This window comes from Primulina tabacum, chromosome 9 (genome assembly GCF_025594145.1).
Source record: "Primulina tabacum isolate GXHZ01 chromosome 9, ASM2559414v2, whole genome shotgun sequence".
In the NCBI taxonomy this organism is placed as follows: Eukaryota; Viridiplantae; Streptophyta; class Magnoliopsida; order Lamiales; family Gesneriaceae; genus Primulina; species Primulina tabacum.
Genome location: NC_134558.1, coordinates 30,143,823 through 30,162,246, shown reverse-complemented (window position 1 = coordinate 30,162,246; position 18,424 = coordinate 30,143,823). Strand labels below are relative to the sequence as shown.

The 18,424-nt window shown below is 36.7% G+C and overlaps 2 protein-coding genes across 3 annotated transcripts; one reads left to right on the top strand and one right to left on the bottom strand.

Moving 5' to 3' along the window:
* The first annotated feature begins 7,121 nt into the window (after positions 1–7,121).
* On the top strand, positions 7,122–8,054 carry LOC142555152 (uncharacterized). The gene is made up of 2 exons (XM_075665860.1): positions 7,122–7,579; positions 7,713–8,054. Exons 1-2 carry the CDS (start codon positions 7,127–7,129, stop codon positions 7,902–7,904), a joined length of 645 nt encoding a protein of 214 aa, XP_075521975.1. The 5' UTR covers positions 7,122–7,126; the 3' UTR covers positions 7,905–8,054.
* Positions 8,055–9,475: 1,421 nt separating this feature from the next.
* On the bottom strand, positions 9,476–18,158 carry LOC142555151 (pumilio homolog 2-like). 2 transcript variants are annotated; one of them, XM_075665858.1, is made up of 10 exons: positions 17,750–18,158; positions 16,907–17,633; positions 14,392–15,911; positions 14,162–14,303; positions 13,940–14,047; positions 13,521–13,733; positions 13,319–13,429; positions 12,793–12,987; positions 10,559–10,733; positions 9,476–9,926 (listed from the first exon to the last, which is right to left on the bottom strand). In XM_075665858.1, the coding sequence occupies exons 2-10, from the start codon at positions 17,540–17,542 to the stop codon at positions 9,877–9,879; spliced, it is 3,150 nt and encodes a 1,049-aa protein (XP_075521973.1). In that variant the 5' UTR covers positions 17,543–17,633; positions 17,750–18,158; the 3' UTR covers positions 9,476–9,876. The 2 variants fall into 2 exon arrangements, with proteins under 2 accessions (XP_075521973.1, XP_075521974.1); XM_075665859.1 differs by having other exon boundaries at positions 17,838–18,158.
* Between the last annotated feature and the right edge of the window lie 266 nt (positions 18,159–18,424).

Here is an 18,424-nt window from a genome sequence, read left to right as displayed (position 1 = left end):
GAACTTTTGGACAAGGAGTTCATTCGCCCTAGCTTCTCACCTTGAGGCGCACCAGTCTTGTTTGTTAAGAAGAAGGATGGCTCTATGAGACTTTGTATTGACTATCGGGAGTTGAACAGGGTTACAGTGAAGAACAAATACCCACTTCCGAGGATTGAGGATCTGTTTGACCAGTTGCAGGGAGCTTTGATTTTCTCCAAGATTGATCTGCGCTCTGGTTATCACCAGTTGAGGGTGAGAGATGCTGATGTTTCCAAGACTGCTTTTAGGACTCGTTATGGCCACTACGATTTCCTTGTGATGCCGTTCGGACTGACGAACGCGCCAGCGATCTTCATGGATCTCATGAATCGCGTATTTCAGCCATACCTCGACCAGTTTGTGATAGTGTTCATAGATGACATTCTCGTCTACTCCAAGAGTCGGGAGGAGCATAACAGACATCTGACCACAGTGTTGCAGACATTGCAGAAGCACAAATTATTCGCAAAGTTCAGTAAATGAGAATTCTGGTTAGAGAAGGTGGCGTTCTTAGGCTACATCGTTTCTAGCAGTGGTATTGAGGTAGACCCAGCAAAAGTTGCAGCAGTCAGAGATTGGGTTGTGCCTCAGAATGCATCAGAGATCCGCAGTTTTCTTGGCTTAGCAGGATATTATCGGAAGTTCATTAAGGGATTCTCTTCGATTGCAGTTCCACTCACAGCACTGACCAAGAAGAATGTGAAATTTGTTTGGAGCGAGGAGTGTCAGAAGAGCTTCGATACTTTGAAGCAAGCTCTTATCTCAGCACCAGTTTTGGCCGTGCCGTCAGGGTCCGGTGAGTTTGTTCTGTATACCGATGCTTCGAAGCTCGGTCTTGGCGCAGTATTGATGCAGCATGGGAAGGTGATAGCTTATGCTTCTAGACAACTGAAGACTCATGAGAAGAACTACCCTACCCATGATCTAGAATTGGCGGCCGTAGTTTTCGCCTTGAAGATTTGGAGGCACTATCTGTATGGAGAGAAATGCCAGATCTTTACCGACCACAAGAGCCTCAAGTACTTCTTTACGCAGAAGGAGCAGAACATGCGTCAGAGGCGTTGGTTGGAGCTTGTGAAGGATTACGATTGTGACATTAGCTACCACCCGGGTAAAGCTAATGTAGTTGCGGATGCACTGAGCAGGAAAGTCTTAGTGATGGCTCATTTGACGATTCAGAAACCTCTTCAGTTTGAGATACAGAGGTTTGATCTCGAGACTTATCCTCGAGGTAGAGTTCGTCGTCTATCTACCTTGACCATTCAGTCTTCACTTATGGACCGTATTCGCAGTGGTCAGTCAGCAGATGAGCAATTGGCACAGTGGAAGAAGAGAGATGAAGCCAGAGGTAGTGTCTTGTATTCAGTCAGTGATGGTATTGTGAGATACCGTGACAGGATATGGGTTCCTAGCAGTGATTCTATCCGAGCAGATATCTTATCAGAAGCCCATACGTCGCCGTACTCTATTCATCCAGGGAGTACGAAGATGTACAAGGATCTGCAGCTATTGTATTGGTGGCCCGGTATGAAGAAGGACATAAGACGTTTTGTGTCCGAGTGTCTTACCTGCCAGTTAGTGAAGGCCGAGCATCAGAGACCAGCAGGTTTGCTCAAGCCTCTCCCTATTCCCGAGTGGAAGTGGGAGAATGTTACCATGGACTTTGTGACGGGATTGCCGAGGTCAGCCAGAGGATCGAATGCTATCTGGGTGATTGTAGATCGTCTTACCAAATCAGCGCACTTCTTGCCTATTAAGACGACTTTCACGATGGTTCAATATGCAGAGCTGTATATCCGAGAGATAGTCCGACTCCATGGTATTCCAGTTTCAATCGTATCTGACAGAGATCCCAGATTTACTTCCTCATTTTGGAAGAGTTTGCATTCGACTTTGGGTACGAAGTTGCTGTTTAGCACAGCTTTCCATCCGCAGACAGATGGGCAGTCAGAGCGAGTTATTCAGATCTTAGAGGATCTTCTCTGTGCTTGCGTCATTGATTTCTCAGGGAGTTGGGAGTCGAACTTGCCATTGGTTGAGTTCACCTATAACAACAGCTTCCAGTCTTCTATTGGTATGGCTCCGTATGAAGCACTGTATGGCCGCAAGTGCAGATCTCCTGTTCATTGGGATGAAGTAGGAGAGAGAGCAGAGTTGGGTCCAGAGATTGTTCAGCAGGCGGCAGATGTAGTAGTCAAGATCCGTGATAGGATGAGGACTGCTCAGAGTCGACAGAAGAGTTATGCCGATCAGCGGAGGAGAGATTTAGAGTTTGCAGTGGGCGATCATGTCTTTGTGAAAGTGGCACCTATGAAGGGTGTCATGAGATTTGGGAAGAAAGGGAAGCTCAGTCCGAGATTCATTGGACCGTTTGAGATCCTCGACAGAGTTGGGACGCTAGCTTATCGTGTTGCTCTTCCGCCGAATCTGGCCGGAGTACACAATGTGTTCCACGTCTCCATGCTGAGGAAGTATATGGCAAATCCTTCGCATGTGCTGAATTTCGAGCCGTTGCAGCTTACTCCGAACCTGTCTTATGAGGAGAGACCGGTGCAGATCCTAGACAGACAGGAGAAGAAGCTTCGGAACAAGCTGGTTAAGCGAGTCAAAGTCAAATGGTTCAACCATTCAGAGGAGGAAGCTACATGGGAGTCTGAGTCGGAGATGAGAGATCGATACCCCGAGTTATTCGGTGAGTTCTAATTTCGAGGACGAAATTTTTTTAAGGGGGGAAGGATTGTAGAACCCGTAAATCAGTCTACGTATAAGCCATGTATAATTCTAGATTTTTAAAATTTAATTGACTTCATTGCATGATTATTTTAAAGGCATTTCTTTGAAGTTAATTATTTTATTATTTCATGCAGTAGTTTGATTTTTAGCATTTCCGTGAGGCCGGACTGAAGTTGGAGTTTTGAGATAGAATTTAAGATTCGAGAAATATTTTCAGAAGTTAATTTAGCTAGCAAGTAAGTTCATTTAAGTTAAAAAGGATGTTTTGAGGATTTAGTTTAATTACTTGAGGTGATTAAGAAATAAGTTCATTTAAGTTCCAATAATTAAGGGTTAATTCACTAAATTAATTAGGGATTAGTGAGGCTTTTAAGGATTATAAATTTACTAGCTAGAAAACATTTTTTCCTTCCATTTATTAGTGAATTTTCGGCCCCCTTAGTTGCTAGATTATCCCTTGCCAACTCAACACATTTGACCATTTCTTTGTATTTAATTAGTAGGATAATTCTTTTATTTTTGGGAGCACCATTTAATTAATGATCAACCTTATCCTCACCTAGTCTAGATGGTAATGGATCGGCCACCTCACCCAAACATGCACCAACAAATCATTTGATATCAAACTAGAATTCAAAATTCAAAAGAATGGTAGACTTGGTCACCCTTTGTATCCCTTTATTATGGGATCTGTGAGGCCCGGGGCCGAAGAAGGAGGGGGGTGATCGCCGGTGCCATCAGTTGCACGGACAATGAGCGGCTCCTGGCAGGCTTCTAGGTGGAGGGAACATGAATGAACCGACCCACACGGGAATGAGAGGGATTCTGAGACTGTTCAATGTAATGGACTGTACAGTTGAAGAGGGCTTAAAAGATTTGATTTGTACTACTCATATCACGAAGGTGCATCTTCTTTTCGGTAGCTCATCAAATAAGAACTTCAAAGTTAAGCGTGCTTGACTTGGGACAATTTTGGGATGGGTGACCTCCTGGGAAGTTTCCCAGGGGTGTGTGAGTGAGGACATAAGCACGCTGGAAAGACTCGTCTTGATACAGTGAGGACAGTCGTCGAATCTGGGCGTTACATTATGTCTACAACAATTTTGTAGACTGGACAAAATAATCTCGCCTTAATAAAAAAATCTCAAAAATATTTTCTGATGTGGAAGCTCAGTCTAGGCTAGCACCACAGAGCATACTCATAATTTTAAGAAATTTTAAACCAAGACTCTGATACTACTTGTTGGTCCCACGTGCGAAATTTGAGATAATAAAACCCGAAAATAAAGAATAAACTGGACACCGAGATTTACGTGGAAAACCCCTAAAAATTATTAGGGTAAAAACCACGGGCAAGATGAAAAGAATTCCACTATAATATTTTGTGGTGTACAACTCACTCACTGTATTTCCAAAGAGAACATACACTCTCTTAATATAGGAGAACATATAGAACTAAGCACTCAAATACTATAAGATGAGAGAAAACTCGAAGAAGAGATGATTTCAGAATGAAGGGTGAGCTCTATTTATAAAGTCCCTTGTCCGTGTGAAAACGCGTATAAAAACGTGTTTTTTTCTCTGAATTTTCCCGAGTCAAATAATGTCAACCCCACGTTTTTTTTCGTCTTCAAATTATTTAGTCAAATTAATGCACCACAGGAAATGCATTAAGTGCATTTCCTATTTGCCGACACCATGTTGGGTGCAATAATTTTCCTTGCTTGGTAGAGTAATCGAACCGTAGTGCTTAAACTGATATGTGGTTTAAAAGATTTGAGTTACACAATTACCATCAACTATAACTTTTTGTAAAATGACAAGCTATTTCTAAAAGATTAAGATATTTTATTAAAAAAAAAAAAAGAAAACTTGAACAAATTAACATACATAACTAATTTAATTTACGATAATTTACTTACAATCATTCTAATATGTAATCAAATAAAAGTTTTAATTATCCCTATCTATTGTCAATTGCTATTTTTTAAAATATAAAGACCTCATGCACTAATTATTTGTGGAGCTTAAAATTTAAAATGGATTATCCCATAAGATCAAATTGAACTCAACGGAAATTCTTGGTCTGATTTGACTATTAATACTTCATAGTTTAGCAGTTTCTTTAGATGGTTTAACGGATGAGACAAATTAATTATGTTCATATGTAAAATAATAAGTAATATTTATGTCATAAAAAATAATATTTTTTCATGGATTACCCAAATATGAGATATGCCTAGTAAAATCATCTCATAAAGATTTTTGTGTTGTTGTCGAAATTTCGTAAAACTATGAAATATTATTTTATTCAAATACTTATCAAAAACCGAATTAAACCGTAACCGAAGGACCGGTCATACTATCTATATATATAAAAGCAGAGTTTTTGTCAAAAATAGTAATTTCTCGCCAAAATGTCATTTCTAAAAAAGGAAAAATATATCATGAATATTGAAATATGTGTACTGCAATAAATGATCATTTCAATTATTGTTTGCATTGATTATATCAATTCATTTAGTACAAATTTGAATTTAATTCATTTTTATATTAATTCAAATATAATTATGTATTATAAGTTTTTTCTTTTTTTTTTATTCAAATTGAAACTAAACTCAATTGAAAACATAAAGTATATTAAAAATTTTGTATTGATTATATCAACCAATTTAATTAAAAAATGTACAAATAAATTTAAAATACAAATGATTACAATGTTCAGTATCACTCATGAGGTAAATCATTCAAAAATACATTTGTTATTTTAATAATTTCCTGCCCAAATTACTTGCTAAAAAGAAATATAATATTTAATTAGTTTATCTAATTTTTCTAAAAATAAAATTGGTTGAATGTTAAAAGTTATCACTACAACAAGGTTTTCCAATGGACATTAAATTACCATTTAATAACCATAAATTTTTTTATATCCCAAATGCGTATTATTTCGAAATTACCTTAATTTGAAATAATTAATGCATTGTAGTTTTCTTCCAAAACCATATGTATATTGTATATCTTAAATTTTCTTCTTAAAAATTTAAATAAGAGAACACAAGAAAATTAAAATATATAGATTCAAAAGAGTTTCAAATTGACATTAAATTACTCTAAATAAACATGTATATTACCCTCGATAATCAGATATGTTTGACACCCAATGCATGCAATTCGAGATTTCCATAATTTGAAATAGTTAATGTATGGTACAATTCTGTCAAAAGAATCTAATGTATAATTTTTGTTCATTGGGATGTCTTATTTGAATTTTAAATTATAAATATTGCAATACTGCATATTATATTAGAAACCAATTTTATTCTATTTATCTTACTAAATTTATCTACTCCAAAATTGAATTTTTAAATGACTTCTCTTTTCAGCACCATATATGAGTTGAATCCTTCCAAGATGTAATGTTCGTTTAAATTTAGATTTGTTCGTTGTTATGAACTGCCTACATATAGAAACAACTAGAACAACGAGATATTAAGTTTGAAATCTGTCTTTCATGATCGAGAAGTAAAAAATATTATTTTTTTATTTGTATAAAATTTTAATTATTACGTATTACTAATGTGATAATTTTATTTTATATTACAAAGTTCACGGATACATGATGGTATAAAATGTCCCGTGATGGAAATGATTAAACTAATTCTAAAGAAAGTACGCATCTTATTAGAAGACAATTATAAAATTTATTGACATTGTTTTGGAATACACATAGTAAATATTAATAAAATAAATTTTCTGATTTATACATAATTTACTTATGATTATGTGTTTCATTTTTCTTTTGAAATAATAGGCTGTTGTGTATATTATAAAGAGATTTTGTAGATAAAATCACAACTTATTTGGATAAAAATATTGATGAAACAATTATTGTTATCATTGAAATGTGTCAAACACGTGTCATGTCACAAAATTGTTTGTGAATGTGGATTTAGACGAAATTACTGAATTTTTAAAAAAATATTTCTCATTAATTCTATTGAATGTGATTTAAAAATATTTTTTTTATCACATGTTAAAAAATAATAATATATAGCTTCTTGAAAATTAAAGAATTAAATATGTATTAAGGTTGGTCGACATCAATACACTAAACACGATAAGCATCGTGTCATTGCCTTAGGCTAACACAATCTAAAATTTTGATATATGATAGTAATTATTAGTCAAAAAAATTAATCGACATGCGTTGTATTCAAGAAAATTTTTTAAAATCAACCAAAAAATAGTTTTTATTTTTATTTTTTATAATTATATTATTTTTTTCAATTTAAATATCTATTCATTTTCTACTCATTTTTAATAATATTATCACGTGTGATACACGGGTTAGATATTAGTTGCAGTGAAAATGAACTTATCCCTCGTAAAAAGTAGAAGAAAACAAGCCCATCGCCATAGCCAGCGAGAAGGGAATGTTGAAGCATTACTAGTGGAAGTAAACATGGCCGCATTAGCCGCACCGTTATCTCCAACTCCACTCTCTCTCATTCTCGACCATAAATCTCTTCAATTCGTCTCCCCCAAGTGCTCGTTTTCTCCATTGTTAACCTCTGCACTTGAATCTCCAACAAACCATTCTTCGAGAAGAAGATCCCATAACCTCGGCTTTCCAAACGCAGTTCCTCAAAAACCCACCAAAAGTTGGAGACTATGCGCAACTGGTGGGATCTTTTCTCTTTCAGAAGCAATCCCAGATGCTATTCCTGAAGAAATAGTTCCCACGAGCGATGATGGAGTTTCCACCGTCATATCAGGTCTTCTTTTCGTCGCCTTCATTGGCTTATCCGTTCTTACAATAGGGGTATGATTTTCACTTCCAAGATCTTACGATTTTGTTGTTGAAATTTCACTTGTTTTGGTCAAAAGTTTTCATCTTGGCAAGTGGATTGTGTTTTAATTTCTGAATGAATGGATGGATGGTTTGTGGTTGTCAGATCGTCTACATAGCTGTGACAGATTTCTTGCAGAAGAGGGAGAGGGAGAAGTTTGAGAAAGAAGAGGCTGCTCAGAAGAAGAAAAATGGTAAGAGGAGGAAAATTGGAGCCAGAGCTAGAGCCGGGCCTAGGGGATTTGGGCAGAAGATGGAAGAAGGCGATGATGATAATGATGCAGTTGCAGCAGATTGAAAATATTTTGCAGAGATTTTTTTGGGTTTGGTTTCGGTATATTTGTTTCCATTAAGTAGTCGTGAACATGTCTCTTTTGTTTGATTGTTCATCCTTTGTGAGATAATGTGAAATCAAAGTAAATTGCAATGCAACAACCATTCATTTTCTCCTTTGTTCACCAATATGACAATCGTATAGCATATCTTACTTCTTGTGCCTGAAATAATTTTCGGTTTGCATCTACATTTTAGAATCTTATGCTTCGGAAGATCTTGCTTCGATGAGGCGAGGTCTTACGCGTGGGATTCGGAACAGTTGTGCCCTTAATAAGGATATTAGCACTTGCATCAACAATGAGTTAGGACTTGATGAGTTACTAGTTAACGATAAAACTATAACCACATGTGTAAACTTTTGCTTCTTCGTTAAAAGAATTAAAGTATTAAGTTTTCTCCTTTACTATGAAGTCTAATCATTCACTCTGTAATATGTTATCAACAGAAATGTGAGTGCCACTGAGAATCAAGGAGAAGTGAGTTTACGTTAAGAAAACTCTTTGATTCCATCTTATTAGGAAGGCCTCCAAGAGCTATGAACCAAGGATACACTGCTGACTGGAATTTGAAATGTTAATGTCAGTTCTACTTAATCCTAAAAGTTTGTTTTGGTTTATTTGATACTTCATTGGTTTAGAATCAAGTAGGAGCCTACGTTGAAGAAGATTTTACTCATTTCGTGACCAAATGACTTCGACCTTTTGTTTTTTAATCTTTAATATATTCCAGACATTGCGTCTCCAGTCCGTTTGGGAGTACTGAAACTAGCCAAGTACACAGCATACTGAAGATTGAAAAACTTTCCATCCTCTGACAAGCTTGTGGACTAGATTCCAAACTGCCCAAGACTGATTCTTGAAAGAAATGAAGATAGGTTTGGCAATAGTGAAAAAACATTTGGTTCTATTTATTGATTCAGTCAAGTTGTCTTGAGAATTCATGGAAACATGCACAAGGGCATCTACAGAGGTGCTCTTTCTCAGATTTCTGAGAAAATGTGCAGGAACAGGCAAGATGTTTTGATTTGTGAAAACACTTCTTAAAACCAGGTGATTTCCTATACAAAATTGTCCGTTTCTGCCCCCTCTCCACTCCCACAATAAACAAAAAAAATTGATTCTGCCGCTGCTGAAGACAATATTGTTGGACTCGCCCCACGCCGGAGCAGCCCGAATGACCTTCAATCCCAGAGTTTAGGGCACCATATACAGTTTCAAGAAACAAGAAACAATGGATCACTATAATGATAACATTCCATGCAACATTATTGTGTTCATATGCAAAACAAATTATGTACATTTTGATTTCGGATTCACACATCCCTTTTCGGCAGTTGTTTCAGAGTAGTGGGATTAAAATGAATTCTTAACAACAATATCCAGATTGCCAGTGGAGAAAAGCCACCATATCTAGAATAGGTCAACTTCCACACAAGTACGGATCCAAAAAACCTAACTCCCCAGAAGCCACACATGAACCCATTATATCAGAATAAACATGCACACTGAGGTTTTAATACTAAGCAATGAAATATATAATAGAGAAATTTGAAGGGCTTAACATATACTTTGGCCAAGTAAGAAAATTGTTATAGTACGTACCATACACGGCATCGCTCGGCCTTAAACCTAGAAAACCAATTTAATGTTTTTGTACAGTAACGTAGCGCACTGTAAACTACCTCACCTGTTTTTTTATATATTACACCCTCAGCACTTGTAACTCTTCTCTACGGGGCATCAGGAATATTAGACATCTGAGCCTCAGCTTACTAGACTCTATGTATATAAACTTACGAACTAAACAATGTACATTTTTAGTACAGGCATTAACTTTATTTGCAATCACATCATACCATCTCGAAAGAAAGACGAGAGAGGTAGCTCAAACTAGCCTCGGTTAGCTGTACAACAAAGTTCTTCCCTACGACATTTTTAAGCCGGATATGTCGACGGATATGCCGACTGCGCAGCAATTCTCCTCTCTGTAAGAACAAACAAGGCCAGAGTTCATTTCATAGCGGTAAAAGTAGACAGGAATACAGTAAAGTCAGATCATTAAGAAATAAGGAAAAAAAATCGCCAGATTTTGAATTCGGCTGGATAAGACTTGACATAGAATACAAATTTATAAAGTTTAGATTTTTATTATTTGTGTTTGAGGTAAAAATACAATAGCAGTTTTATACTTGAGAATAATAGTTAAAAAAACACTTATTTTTAATTTTTTACACAGAAGCGTAAGCTATAAAGCCCTTTAAGCCACTATTTTTAGCTTCTTGATTTTGACATTTCAATCGCTCTAAAAATTATTACAACATTACCAAACATCAACTCTTGTTATAAAAGGGTATATTTAGAAAAAGCTTGTCCATTAGAATGCATACATCTATTAGTTTATTTTTTTTGGGGTCGGAAGGAATTGCTCCCCACACGTTCACTTCCAAAAAAATTCTCATGTAACAATAGCTTGAAGAAGCAGCAATCTTTAGTCCTCTGAAAATGTAAGAAAGAGATCATGTTTGGAGTACCAGAGAATCTAAGTTGATTAACCAAATTGTTTTTTAAGGAAAAAAATCATGAAAAATATATTAAAAGTTAGGTTATGCAAGCATACCCCCAGCAGCAACTAGTTTCTCTACACGGGCTAAAATGTGCTTCCCATATGTATACTTCTTCAATGCATTCAAATGTACTCTTATTCTTGACATGATATGTTCACGCTCCTGATCACTACAAGTTTCGAGAACTTTCTGTACAACATAATTTGCAAACTGATCTTTCATCATAGCCTGGTAATGATGAAAAAAGAATGACAAGTAAAAATCATAGCCTGTAATAGAGAAAAAAAAATGACGTGTAAAAATAAGGATTTGGATAAGAATATCGTGAAAAATCACCAGAAAAACCTGCCTTTTCTCATGAAAACATTGGATATACCTCAGACTAGCGACATGCCGACATCTAAAAACCCGCCATTCTTGCACAGGAAAAATATCGACTCTCTCAATTTTCACTAATTAGATTTAAGATTTATTTTTCATCGCTTTCATAATCATAATCCCTACTAAGAAGCCCATGATTTATAGCACATCAAATAGCATAATCATTTGACAGTTTTATGGTTGTAATCATATATAAGATAGACGTAAAACAAGCAAACTTATAAAGAACGAATTTACTTCGTATAATAAAAATATAGCAACTAAACGCAACTTCATTTAACTAGCAATTTGCACAAATATCGCAACATTCACAAATATGTGGTTTAGCATAAGATTACAGAAAAACAGAAGAAGGTGGTATATGATCCTTTATTATTAGAAGTTGAACTATTCAAAAAAATTACACAGACAAGAAACAAAGTGATACACTCCTCATCGGCACATGAAATATAACGCGCATCCCCACTCAGAAAAAAACATTCCAGTGTGATTACCATCAATTACCTTCAAATTTAATTGATAAGCAATAAAAAAAGAGTGGTCATCAGACCGACAGTTTTCCAGTTTATTCCTTCCCAACTTCCTTTCCTCGCCATCAACAAATGACAGAAAAAGTTGAACAGAAGTTGGTTCTATCGTCGCTTCTATCGTTAACATTTGAAAACATTACAGCCTTTTTTTGAAAGCAAACATTTGATATTTTGAATTATTTCCCCCCTTTCCGTACATCTTCATCATTTCCACCAAAAAAACCATCTATGCATCTATCCGGATATGAAAATTATTATTGAAAACATAGTTGTCAAATGCGCTCACTTCTGCGCTTAAGCACAAAGCGCCATAAGCACTAGGCCTGCACTTTGGAGTTCTCAGAAGTGAATGCTTCGTCCCAAAGCGCAAAGCGCGCTTAATTGCGCTTGAGAGAAAAGTGCTCAATTTTTTTTTAACTTCTGCATAGTGAGAAATCGAACTTTTAAACTCGCCCTTCTCGGCCTTCTCCTTTGGTAAGAATCTTCTCTTCTTTTATATTAATATTTGTTTTGTTTACATTTTTTCAATTTATGGATTGATTATTATGATTTTCAGTAGGTTAATTATCAATCATGCAAGATTCTAAAATTCGCTATGTGTGAGTCGGGCGCCAAACCAGTGCCTAGGCTGGAGCTAAGCGGATTCCACAGTATCAACATAATAAATTAAATACTATAACTCTAATACAGTAACATCAAATTTAAAATGCGTTCAAACTCATACAACTGGTAGAATATCACATATTTACTTCTCCATTATTTTCAAATTCTTTGTCAATCGACACAAATTCAATATCATCGTTGTGGTCTCCCTCTTCTTCTTCAGACGTAATATCACCCTCGTGAAGTTCTCACTCTAGATCGCAGATGAATATGAAATTTGATGTGTTAGGGTAAGCCAACAAATCGTATTTCTTATTGGACTTTGGTTTAGTGCTTATAAAAAATTACATTCCATCTTTTAAATCGGGCTTTTAATAACATTAAAAAAAAAAAACAAAACTAAGACTTAAAAATCTTTACAGCCTGAGGATATTTTTGCTTACAGTCAGGCCTAAGTATTGGATATCCATATACCAATATAATTAGTATTCGCAGGACAAATCACTTCTATAGAAGGAATATAAATTACAGATCTGAACACCAAATATTTGGTACGCCTTAACAAATTGTCAACTAATTATAAGTTTATAACTACACATGTTATATTTTCCTCAGTTCCCAAACCAAGGAACTGCCACAAAAATACAATCTCAAACCCCTTCAAACATCATTATCATAAAATCTTGCTGTGGAAAGTGAGAAATACTCTCAAAGACTTATGGTTGACTGACTTGACTCACTGAAATTAAATTTGGAGAAACTAAAACTAGTACCTGAAGAGGCTCATTTTCATCTGTTGTTCCCAGCATCTCGTTCACCAACAGTTGGCGTTCGTTTTGATCTCCAAAAGTCAAGCATTTCTCAACAACATTTGACGCAAACTTCTGCTGGCTCATTTGAACTATATTTCCAGCCAGTTCCTGAATTATGGTCGATCGCTCGTGTGGTTTTCCATGCTCCAGCACATGCTATTAGATTACAAAAACTAATTTTTGTTAACTGCGATTAAAAAAAGGAGCAAATAAATGTATCTACAGCAGCGAGAGTGCAATATTAGAGCATGAATAAAAGGTAATAGATTGCCCATTCAAACTCATTAGACATAAATTACTAATTAAATTTTTATTTCTTCTTCAGTCAACATTATTTTTGCCTGTCCTTGTTTAGGAGGGGAAAAAAGGTAAAATCAAACATACTTCGGGCACAAAAAAATACAGATACAAGACAAGAACATAAATTTTATGTAAATAGTCTATGAAAATTCACATGGATTTCCAAATTCATAGAAGATTTATGAACCTGAACGACATAATTGCCATACTGATCCTGTGCCAACATGCTTACAGATCCCAGAATCTCGTCCATCACTATTCTTTGCGTATTTTCATCACTGCAATGCTCCAGAACGCGCTGCCAAATAAAATGTGTACCTCAATCTACACACTTAAGCTACTCAATAAGGTGAAAGCATAAAATTCAAAACATGCCACAATAATCTAACCTGTATCACTCGACATCCATATGGATGTGTCGCAAGGGTTACAACTTGGTTAAAAAAAGTAGACACAATAAACTGAATGTGCTCCTCTGGAACACACTCAATGCATTTCTGAATGACATGATTCCCATTTTGATCTCGTACACATCGCATCACGTTCCCATCTAGCTCTCCAACCATCTTTATCTTCTGATCCACATCGACGACCTCAATTGCCTTAATAATCAGACAACATTACGTTTCAATTAGCCGTGACATGCTTACAAAAAATATATAGCAAAGAAACGAATAATTGGCCATAAATGATACAGAACTGCTTTTACTTCCATGTCGTGTCTTGGGATTCAATAATTAACCACAGAATAACATAGATATAGATTTTCAGGAGCAATAATTGTTAAAGACAGGGAATTCTGAATGACCTTCTGTATCACCCGACAACCATACATTTGAAGGCTCAAGGTAAGAACATGTCCAAAAAGCTTGCAAGCCAATTCTCTTCTTTGGGTTGCCATTCCATGCTCAAAAAACTGGGAAGACCGTAATATTAGCAGATTATATGAATTAACGAAGTCCAAGCACCAGCTGTGATGAGTAAAGTAGAACAAAAATCATCAACTGTATGAATAACCATGGACTGGTACCTTTTGGATTACATAGTTACCGAAAACATCAGTCATCAGTGTAAGAGATTCAGGAAAAATTTCCTGGAAAACCATGTTTTTTTCTTCAGTTGTGGCAGTTTCAAGCTTTTGCTGGATGAACCGGCTCCCGTATTGATCCGCACTAATCATGGTCATAAAGATTGACGCATTGAAAAATGCAGATATGAATGAAAATAATAATTTGAGGCTATTCAATCAAAAACTTGTACCTGAACTCAACAACATGACCAACAATCTCAGAAAGTTCGAAGCATTTGGCTTTGTTGCTCTTAAACTCCTCCAGTAGAGACGAAGCAAACCTAGTGTCCATGTTATCCAAGTGCCATGGATTCATTATACCCCCAGCAACATTCCTCATCCCACCAGCAAATCTCGTGTTGAACTCACCATGCCTCATAGGGCTCCCAGGTCCTCCAGGAGAATTTGGGACCATGGGGTTTGCCAGGGGACTTCCAGGATATGACAATCCAATCCCAAACGCTGGATTTCCATAATAGCCATGAGGACTAGAACCGCTGTTCTTGCCACTTAAGGAGGCACCATACTGTGATTTCTGTGGAGCTACCAAATTGCCAAGATAAGCCTTTTGGAGAAGGTCTATGTAGGAATTACCCATGTAGTTCCTATCCAAAGAGGGATCATTAAGAGCTCCAGCTTGTGCAGCAGCATATTCAGCTGTCCTCAAGTATTGCAGATACAAAGGGTCAACAAAAGGTGTTTGCAGCGCACTCCCTGCCATTTGACTTCCCATTCTGCCAAGGTTCTGCTCACTGGTTGCAGCATTAAGATTTGATCCTCCAAGAATCCTAGAGTCTAACCCTGGTACAGCCATAGCAGCAGCAGCTGCTGCAGCAGCATTCTCAAACAAAGGAGGATAACTAGAGCTTCCCAGCTGGCCTGAAATTGGACTCATAGGATAGCCACTGATTCCATAATTCGAGAATGATGAATTTGGGCTGCCCAAGTGCTGATACGGGGAATGCACACCAACCCCGCCATTAACTCCAGTATTAGAAGATCCTTTCCCATATGAGGTATTGGAAGGAACACCATTTTTCTGCAGCTCAGTATGAAGCGAAGTGTTACTGAGATCTGACCCACCACCATTGTTAAGACCAGTTTCATAATTGGTCATTTTACCCGACTGGGGAACAGAAGACATATTAAATTGCCCAGTTTCAGGTTTCTTGGCATAAGCACGCTGATTCATGCTATTCGGGCCACCCTGAAGATTAAAAGGGTAATTTTTATGATCTGCAACAACTTCGTTCATTCGAGATGAGAAATTGTTCTCCTCGTCTATCACACCATTTGAAAGATTCATGCCGGATAAAGCAGCAACTAGATCTGCAGATTCATTTGTGTGAGAAGATACACCATTAAAGGAGTTTGGACTGCTGATATTTCTTTTTTCAGAATTGCTCACCCTACCTCCTCCAATAGGAGTTAGGCAGGGACTGGGAGCTCTTGTAATGCGTTGAGGATCAGGAGTAGAGCTTCTTGATAAGGATGCCCCAAGAGCTGCAGCATAAGAATAGGACGCAGGAGGTCCAGAATGTTGTGAAGCAGACGACCCCTGAATATTTAAACTATTGCGTATAGGGTCTAACGATGTCAAATCACGACGCAAATGAGCTAACTCAGCCTCCACTGAATTCTCATCAAATGCATTCCTGCTAGCTGGGCGTGAAAGGTGCCCAGAAACTGGAGTAGTGCGGGTCAAGTCATCCTACAAAGATATCAGGTACTTTAATCAAAGAAAACGTAAAGGGACAGAGGACATGATTTGGAATCACAAAAAGCAACATCAAATCAAAACATATTGCGGAATAGCAATCCTGCCATGTTGGAGGAACCCGAAAATGTATGGGCGTCTGCGTATTAAAGATTCATACATAAAAATGCCAGAGAACAATTGTAGCACTTAAGTCCATCAAGTCAAAAAATGAACATGAATTTGAAAATGCATCACTTGGTGATTCACATCCATGGCTACTGAAATGGAGAATGTCCAAGTTATTAACAGCAGGATCTAACAAGTTCTTGCAAGCAAAACATTTTATTTGTTTAAGCAAGCGATTTCTAAATCAGCCATCACAACAGTAGGAAACATGAAAATGAAAAATGAGCCAAAAGAATTAAATTTAAACCGCAAACAATTTGGACTAATGCAGTAAATATGTTTAATGGACAAGTGCTACAAATATGGTACGATGATCAACCAACTGGAAAGTGAAACTAATATACATAATATTACGTATTTGAAAAAGTTAATTTTCAGATGTAAAAATACACTATCATAAAAACGGTATTTCATTCACCATGCCTATGCAAATCTGGTTGCAATTAATGGCAGGTTGAAAATAACAATGAACTATACAATCCGAAAAAAATGGAAGACTCCAAACTCTTTAATTAGATCAAACTATCTTATCCCAAGTATTTAATGCACACATAAATGGACGTGTAAAAAATAAGAATTCTGATTCTGTCAATAGTCAGTCTGACTCCGTCCAGTCACTCATTCATCTCTGGATTGACATCATCTCAATGAAAACAAAGCATATCCCTTGTAAATAAATTAAATAAGTAGTTGAGAATAGGGAAATCATAGCACATTCACATGATTGACGATAGAATCTCCAGAATATCCTCAAGCATAAAAATCTAGAAGTTGGTATTTCCAACTGCTATTAAAAAGGCCACCAAATTCTAGTAACTCACTTGAAACATCTCAGCGATACTCTTCTGCTTGTTACCAAGTCCTAATCCAGGCAAACCAATTAGTCCATCCCCACCCCACTCCACAGCACCGTGCAGTTTTTCCTTCTCACTCTCATCCTCTAGCTTCTTAGAATTGAACCCTGGTGGATTTGAAAACAAATGCCTCCCACCACTCCCACTGTCATTCCTACTATGTACCTTCCTCCTATCCCCAATTGCAGAATTCCCACCTTGCAACCTCTGTGCAAACCGCCAATCTTCTTTGGACATCATAGGAGGCGGCAGCCTCGGGTTCAAGTTGACGTTTGTGTAATAATAAGATAAATAAGCAGGATCAGACCTGAGTTCCTCGTCTGACATGAAACCATCGCCATCTTTACTTCTATCAAAGTCAGCAAAAGATGAATGGCCTCCGCCACCAACATCATGGTTGAACAGCCCACCAACGGCACTCAAAGAGCCCTCAACAGTAGGCGGAGCTGATCCACTCCTATACAAATTCAGCTCCCTTTCACGGTCATCCACCTCCTGTCTCCGCTGTTCACGAAGCAACAAGCCCAACTCCTTCTCCAAATCATCACCAAAGGAACTTTCATTGTTTTCTAGCAATGGTCTCCTACCCATATCAGATAACATATTTATCCACAGATCGAAAACCCAAATTGTTCACTTTTTCATCCCACGAAAGGCAGAGACTGACTTTAAGCTGAAGCCGACATCGTACAACCTACAAAGCAATCAAAACAGAAAATTCCATTAATCGAACAATAAAACGAATAAAAAAACCCACGAGCACAAATTAAAACATCGAATCTTTAATCTCATAAAAATCCAGTCTTTTACCTTCAAGACTCACGAAAAACTCCACTCTCGAAGAAGAAACCAAGATCATCAAAGCTTGATGCTGCTCAAACACGCAGGAACTACTTACTTTCACCACAGATTCAAGGCCGGGAAAACAAAACAATCAATCACAAAGCAAGAGCTCATATTTCTTCGCTTCAAGTTTCAAGAAGAGCAGCAATCAGAGTGTTCCAATTGAAACAAACAACAAAAATTCAGCTGAACCCACAAGGGAGTTGGGCGAGGCTTTGTGTACATAGCAGAGTGATGAAAGAGATGGCCCCCAAGAACTTATAAAGAGAGAAGATCAATCTGACGGCGAATTTTTCTTACGAGGACTCCTTTAGGGTTTGGTTTTCAAACTACTATTGCCCAAAGAGAGCGTCAGATTTGTATTATTATTACAGGCAACTTCATTTATCTTAACAAAGATTCTTGATTTTATAGCAAGCATGCACACTTAATAATATACAAATAATAACATAAAATATAAATTTCTAGTAATAATAATTATTTATTTCATTACTTATTCTAAATTGAAGAAAAATAATTAATAGAAAGCATAATATACAAAATGGAAAATATTAAAAAATTAATCTATAATATATTTTTTCGTTAAAATGGTATCAGAAGTTAAAATTACGAGTGATTAACTGAAAAATATATCACAGTCCA

Excerpts from the sequence above, each read along its gene's own strand:
- LOC142555152 (XM_075665860.1), top strand. The coding sequence starts at position 7,127 with ATGAACTTATCCCTCGTAAAAAGTAGAAGAAAACAAGCCCATCGCCAT. Across the intron at positions 7,580-7,712 it reads TATCCGTTCTTACAATAGGG|ATCGTCTACATAGCTGTGAC; the intron begins GTATGATTTTCA and ends TGTGGTTGTCAG.
- LOC142555151 (XM_075665858.1), bottom strand. The coding sequence starts at position 17,542 with ATGTTATCTGATATGGGTAGGAGACCATTGCTAGAAAACAATGAAAGT. Across the intron at positions 14,304-14,391 it reads GGTCATGTTGTTGAGTTCAG|TGCGGATCAATACGGGAGCC; the intron begins GTACAAGTTTTT and ends GACCATGATTAG. Across the intron at positions 14,048-14,161 it reads GTAACTATGTAATCCAAAAG|TTTTTTGAGCATGGAATGGC; the intron begins GTACCAGTCCAT and ends CGGTCTTCCCAG.